The sequence below is a fragment of the Aulonocara stuartgranti genome, assembly GCF_965226115.1.
Source record: "Aulonocara stuartgranti genome assembly, chromosome: 6".
NCBI lineage: Eukaryota > Metazoa > Chordata > Actinopteri > Cichliformes > Cichlidae > Aulonocara > Aulonocara stuartgranti.
In genome coordinates this window covers 28,509,333-28,516,603 of record NC_138944.1, presented here as the reverse complement: position 1 = coordinate 28,516,603, position 7,271 = coordinate 28,509,333, and the positions used below count along the sequence as shown (strand labels likewise).

The following is a 7,271-nucleotide window of genomic DNA, read 5'->3' as shown; positions in this document are numbered from 1 at the left end:
TAACTTGTATTTTTGTACTTCTTATCTCCTCCTTGTGTCTGTATATACACATATATATATATATATCTATTTATATATTACCCATTTAAAATTTCACTAATCCAACCCAGCATCACCGGGGTAAACGCTCCGCTAGCTGTACTAGCTCTCACGAGACCAAGAAAATCATCAAGTGTGCACGGGCGGTTGCCACGGCACACAAATGTAATCATGTTTGCCAAAAAAAAGTTGCAAAAAAATTGATTTGAATGATTGAACTGTTTCAGATTAATTTTTCTGCTGAGTGATCGTTTAAGTTTTGTTTGAAATCATCCATCCAAACAACTAAGATATAAAGTGTAGAGCGGTTTGTAAGAGTTCCCCTTTCTAAATACATTTATATCCCCAGTACTGTAACAGAGTGATGCATCGTAGTTACCTTGTAAACACGCTGAGAAAATAAGGCAGACGCAGACATCAGAGTATTTTTTAGGAATAATTTATTGCCAGTAGGAAAGCGTGAGCTTGTGGCAGTATTCAATAAAAACCTTAACAAGACCATAGCATTGCTCAGACACACACAGACACCTGAAAAAGTCACGTGTCCATGGATAACTCTGCACTATAAATATATTGGGTCCCATTTTCTTGGTGGAAAAATAAAGAGGTTCCAAAGTCAAAATGTACAAACAAACAAAAAATAAACAACACAAGAATATGCAGTCGTTCATTGAAGACCCTTTTTGAAATGAGCAAGAGACAACAAACTTTACGAGTACACTGTGTTCAGAAAAGTCACGCTCTTCTCTTTATCTCTCTTTTTAAACACTTCTTTTTTTTCTTAATGAATGTACGCACAGTAAGGCTGATAATGTCACACCATTTAACTTTTTTTGTTGAAAATAAAAGCATAGAATATCTACAAAACCTAGTAAACTTTGAAATCAAAACTGTACATTTAAATTTACACTGAAAATGAAGACTTGTATAAAAACATCTTGCTTGGTTTTGTTTATAGAAACAAAGACATTTACTTTTTTTTTTCTTGTCGTGATGTTTTTCCTGTTGCACGTTGAGATGTCGATCCTTAGCACAATCCACTTCCTGTGTATGATGGCAGCTACTTAAAGCGAGGGGGGGGGGGGGGGGGCTGGGCTGGGCTGAGCAGATGCAAAGCGGCTACAGAGAGTTTCCTATAACTTCTTCAGATCTTCTCAGCTGAACGGCCTTCTCAGCCGGTCTCAACAAACCCCTGTGTTTATGTGTCAGTGTGTGTCTGTGTGTGTGTGGGTCCAGATTCTGTGCGTGTTTAGTGTCTGTGGTGGTCAGGGGCGAACATAAGGTGTAGCTGTGGGTTTAGGCACTTTTGTTTGGATCCAGTGTCAGACTTCAGTGTGCTGCTGGGAGTCCAGCGCCGGGATGGACAGCCGCTCAAAGTGGCCCTCGTCACCGCTCTCGTAGTCGCTTATCATCACCTCGGACTCCTCGCAGCACGCCGACATGTCCGAGCAAGAGGCTGTGGACGTGTACAGAGACATGGACATGTTGTCCAGAGCAGAGGAGTCAAAGTCCCGACTGCAACCTAAAGGGTAGCCTCCTCTGTAACCGCTGTTACCCAAGGTGGAGGCTGGGGTGGCGGAGGCTGAAGTGGTGCCCAGGCCCTCGGTATCGCCGCCGTCACTTGGGAAGGAGTGCTGCGGCAGGTACTGGTTAAGGCTGTAAAGCTCGGGCAGGGCTGGGCGCTGGCGGATGGCGCCTGAGCTGCCCGGACCGGTCATAGGCGGGTCCAAGTCTCTGCCGAGGGGCCGCAGGGTGTCGCAGCGGTCGCTGTACTCTGGCAATGGTGGCGGCGGGAGGTCGTCGTTTACAGGGAAGTCCTCTGGCGGCGGAGGGAAATCGCTCTCAATGTCAAAGCCGCCGGGATAATAGTCGGTGTCGATGGCACTCGGGTCGCTGTACAGAGGGGCGGGTGACTCCACAACCTCATACTGTGGAAACTCCTGGATTCCAGGAAGTTGAACACTTGGCATCCAATCAGATGTGTCCCAGTGATATCCTGTTTGAGGAGGAGAGACCACAGCACACACATTATATCACTGCTCTCTCGCAAAAGCTGCACAGATGCTCTCAGGTTAATGTTAAAAACCCACACCATGCAGGAGGAACACAGGTCAAAGTCACGCACCACAATGAGCTTAAACAAACTGCACAACGCTCTGTGATCAGACACACTCAGCAGACATGATTCACAAGTTAACACACACAATAAAATACACAACAAAAATAGTCTGTCTCCCTGTGTTTTTGTTTAGTTATCTTTTGTTATAAGATTATAATGTGATTTCTTTTTCTTCCTTTACAACTTTAAACTGTTGCTGGTGAGTCATCCTGATCTCAGGGATGCATGCATACATTTATCTAATCAAAGATCACTGAGGGCAATGAACTAACTCCAAGTGGCCAGGAGGGCATTATCACTGTGTCATGGGTGTATAGCTGACAAAGCAGCAAAATACAGAGCTGAACATAAAAATGAAGCCAATGTGGAAGTGCCTAAAAACCTGCATCCCCTCTGAAGGCCGTCTGAAGTGTACGGGAGGATGGTGTTCTGACTCCATTATTTGTTTTCAGTTGAATCTGGATGACATCACCGAGGGTACAGCCATCTTTTCGCCTGTCTATGGGAGCGATTCCCAAAGAGTCAGCCCTGCTTCTGAGCGTTTCTATTAAATCTTGTAATTAAATTAAAAGATATGCTTTAAATAATCCTAATTATTACGGCTCACCCACGTGTACATTACAGCCCCAAGTCTCAAGTCCGACTGTGTGATTTTCCTCTTATTTCAAAGCTAAAAAAAAACCTGTTTTAAAACAGATGCCATGGCTTTCAGAAAGCTCACACAACAGTAACACAGACAGACAAACATAAAAAACTGTGAATACTTCCAGTTAGTTACTGAGCAACACTTTTGATCATATAACATATACTCATGTATGTCATGCAAAGGATTTTTTCAGGGGGGTTGAAGGAGTAGAAACATATATATAACCTTACAATGCAAACAATAACACCTTATCAGGCCACAAAGCTCCAGAGCCACGTTAGAGAGGAGGTTAAACTCTCCTCATTAGGGTTCAGGGTTAGTGGTTAAACTGCAGAGGATGGGATCAGGGCAACACCAGGCAAGCAAAGAAGAAAAAAAACACAAGTCACCTCTTGGGTTCTTGAGATCATGAGCCAAAAAAGACTCTTTACATGAGGCGAGAAGGGGGAGAAAAAGAGAAAGAACAAGTCGCATTAAAATCTACGTGGAAAGAACATCGGCCTTGGAACATGAATGAAATGAGGACAGCGAACACTGAAGGGCAAATAATGACTGAGGCAGCGACAGTTCAGTGAGTGCACAACAGCTCTGCCATTTTCTTAGACCGACTTCTCGAGGTGCACAAGAGCTCAGCGCTGAATCGAGGACGCAACACTTGAGCTGCTTGTTTAATTTGATTTGTGCATATCTTTTTAATTAGCTTCTGAATCACAAAAAAAGGAGACGTTCTAGTCGGTGAGGTTTTGTCAGTGGAAGATAATGGCAGCTCTAACAGCCTACACTTCACATCCCAACACAGAGGACAAAAACCAGCGGCAGATGGAAGCTGGAAGAGTACCTTCTCCTTCCACCGTGTCAACAGCAGAGTTGACAAGGTGGATAACTGTCACAATGGAGGCTTGTGAGAGGCAGGGGACAGGGGGGAGAGTGGGTGGAAGAGATCTTAGCATTAGTACAAACGCTCTTTATCATTTATCAAAGACAAATAAAAACACATATGGAATGCACAGGGGTGGGAGAGAGGCCAACACAAGCAACATGTCCCACAAACGTCGTCCTCGTTTGCTTTTTTATGCATTGATGCTGAATGTTTGGGGGAATGAGGGCGGTGTTAATGGTTCGGCACAGCACAATGGTGGGAATAGAGCGATGGTAGCGGTGGTGTTTGTGTGTAGTGGGGGAGAGGATAGGAGGGTCTAGTTTTGTTTGTGCAGGATAACACACAACAACAACAACAAACTGAGATGCTACTGGGTGCCACTGACAGTACAGATGGAAGAATCAGTGAAATTCCCCAGAGATCGAAACCCATTTCCAGCTAAGAGAAAAGCTGAATGTGTGTGCGTGTGGAAAACACTCACACACATTCAGCAGGAAAGCAGAAATTACCTATTTTGCACACGCTCCGTTTCTAATTCAAATTTGGATTTGCTGTCACTTTCGAAGGCGCGGATGAAGGGTTTGATGACTTATGAGCAGCACAGTGCCCGGCGTGATATCTAAGCGATGATGAAAAGTAATTAAGTATGACATGGGAAAGAAATGGGAGAACATAAAATGTGCTTGTATACCCTTTTGATATGTTCCTTGATGTTTGCTTGAAACATCCGTTTGGAGCTATTTTTTGAAAATATGAGGAAACAAAAAAGGAGGGACAAAAGGAAGAAAAAGGCATGCTTGTAAATAAAAAATAAAATAAAACAAAGCGCAGATGTGTGAACAAACAGAATATAACTGCCGTTTAAGTAAGTCATCAAACTCCTTTTGAAGCTAAACACAGGTGAACTTGGGGCCAGAAGAACAGGAAACAAGGTCAAATTTGTATTTATTTTTGTGTGTGTGAATAATCCCCAGAGAATAGCACAACACGAGTTGCAGTGATTACTTCTGTCTGTACCGGTAGTGATCGAGGACTTACAGGCCGGAACCCCTATTTAAAACCTTGTTCTGGATCTGTGGACTGATTTGATCCATATGGGAGCTGAAGCCCCGCAGCAAAAAAGAAAGAGAAAAAACAAAAACAAAAGAAACAGGACAAATGACCCTTAGAGCCACTACTGGGTCATCCATTCTGTACATGCAGAGAGAAAAGTGTTAGCGCTCAAATCAACAAGACAAAGGCAAATGTTGCAAAATCCTGCAGGCCGATCAGAGAAAAGGAACAAAAAGCAACAAACAGAAAACCAAAACAATGCATCTCATAGATTCATGTGCCAGAAACGTTCAAACTGCGCTGTCTTGTTAGTTTTTCTTTTTTTTCTCTAAATGCTACAGAGGAGCAAATTAAACATGGCAGCATACCGTTATCATCACAAGACTCAGACTGGAAGGAGCTGAGGGACTGGACCTCAGACATGCTGCCTCTGGTGTTGTAGGGGTGACAGGCACTGTCCTCCACAGGCTTCTTGGTCAGGCACGGATCCAAATCCACAACTTTAGCTGGAACAGAAGGCGAAGTATGATCTTAGTCACACATTTTAAATATAGAACATGCCCCTGGCAGATTTTTGTTGTCGTTTGTTGTTCTTGTTGTGTGTTTGAGTCTGGACCTGCTGGAGGTTTCTTACTGTGAAAAGAGAGTTTTTCCTTCTCGCTCAAGTTTTACACTGAATGTAGTAAGTGCAGTTTTAAAAGAATCAAACTAATGACTTTATAATATTTATACTTTATACTTTATAATAAGTAGTTTGGATTTCCAAAATAACTTTGTGCTCATATACGCTGGCCTTTATGCTTTTTGCCAGAAGGATTTTTATAGTTTTACAGATATTTGATAAAAATTGTTTACTTGGCAGTGCACCAGTGCTGAATGCTCTGCTAGTGTATTTAACACAAGCTGATGAATTCATGAGAATCCAGATATCGGGTTTTTTTCCACAGACGTCCAGTTTCGCATGCATCTACAGACAGTCAGCGATGCATTCACAGGAGTGAAAATAGCAAGTGCTGACTGGAACATGTGCGGCAGCTTTATACAAAGTCAAATATCACCATTTAGACGTTAAGTGACCAAGTCTAGTTTACTTTTACTACTCAACAACTCTGGAGACTTAAGGAATCCGAAACTTGCTAAATAACCCATGTTTTAAGCATAATGAGACACTAATCATACTCATTTGAAGCTCAGTGCAACTCCTGGGAAAAAACAGCTGGAATCAAACTTACCATCGTAATCATAATCCCAGTTTGGCTTCTGGATGGAGTCGCTGTCTGAGACAGAGTTGGATGGAGGGGGAGGAGGGAGATTGGGCGCTACGCTGCACACGGCCACGGTTTTGCGGTGCCCGTGCACAGAATCTGGGTTGAAGGTGCTGAATTCGGGATGCTCTGGTATGGTGGAGCCCTCGAATGAATTCCTATCCAAGTTATTTCTTGAGTCGCTTGGAATACTGGGAGTGTAGGAGATAGGCCGCACGGGCACCTGAGGAGGGATGTCTGAGTAGATGTTTTTGTTGAATTTGGCATCAAAGTAAGGTCTCTGGAGGAAGGAGTGAGGCACGTTCGAACCTCCAGGATGTTTGTCGTCATCTTCGCTCTTTGACCTTCTGCGGCAGGCCTTCTTGCGGATGATAATAAAGAGGAGGACCAGTATGAAGATACTAGACACAAAGACAACAATGCCTATCACCTCCTCCAAACCGATGTTCCAGGAGTTGGAGACCAAATTATTGTTGTGAACGTCCTGGAGTTCACACACTGCTCCACTGAAACCCTGCGAGCAGTTGCACTTATATGAGCCGTACGTATTCTGGCACTGTCCTCCGTTGGCACACGGGTTCTTGATGCACTCATCAACATCACTCAGGCACCTGGACAACATGTATGAATTTCAACTGAGGTTTGTTTGTGGGCAAAAAAGACGCTTTTTCTAACAGTTGTTGCAAAACACAAGATCTACCTACTAGGAGAATTCAAATAACTGGTGTTACTGCTTATTTGAGCTCCACACTGACATACCTGTCTCCCTGGAAGCCTGCTTCACACTCACATACGGGACCGTCCAAGCTGTCGATACACTTTCCGCTGTTTTTACAAGGGTTGTCTCTGCAGTACGGCCCCAACTGGCACCTGCATTCACAACAAGATTACTCCAGCATGAAGCCTCAAATTCCAAATTAGATGTGCACAAATCCTACAGTAACAACTAATATTAAAATTGCATTAGCTGATGTGAAGCAAGCCAGTAACATCATCCCGTATGTTGCGCACAATGTTCATATTATCAAGATTAAACATAAAACAGTGCAGTACCTCGGTCCTGAGTACTGCCCTCTGCACTGGCAGTAGAATTCACCTCCTCGGGTCACACAGGTGCCACCATACAGGCAGGGGTTGGAGGCACAAGGACTTATGGGGATCTCACAGTGTGTGCCCATGAACGAAGTGGGGCATTTGCAGAAGTAGCCTGAAGAGTTTAGAAAAACAGGTCAATGAGCAAAATAACAAACTGACGTTTTTTGTCATCAT

At 43.7% G+C, this 7,271-nt stretch overlaps 1 protein-coding gene across 3 annotated transcripts in view; it reads right to left on the bottom strand.

Annotated features, from left to right (window-relative positions):
- Positions 1-462: 462 nt before the first annotated feature.
- Positions 463-7,271, bottom strand: part of fat1a (FAT atypical cadherin 1a) — a 79,545-nt gene continuing 72,736 nt past the window's right edge. For 2 of the 3 annotated variants that reach the window (XM_082537179.1, XM_082537178.1), the window contains exons 24-29: positions 7,056-7,209; positions 6,762-6,872; positions 5,970-6,613; positions 5,106-5,243; positions 3,194-3,229; positions 463-2,035 (exon numbers count right to left, since the gene is read on the bottom strand). In XM_082537179.1, the coding sequence (XP_082393305.1) occupies positions 1,362-2,035; positions 3,194-3,229; positions 5,106-5,243; positions 5,970-6,613; positions 6,762-6,872; positions 7,056-7,209 (1,757 nt within the window). In that variant the 3' untranslated portion in view covers positions 463-1,361. The remainder of the gene's footprint in view (positions 2,036-3,193; positions 3,230-5,105; positions 5,244-5,969; positions 6,614-6,761; positions 6,873-7,055; positions 7,210-7,271) is intronic. The other variant, XM_082537180.1, reaches the window with a different exon arrangement.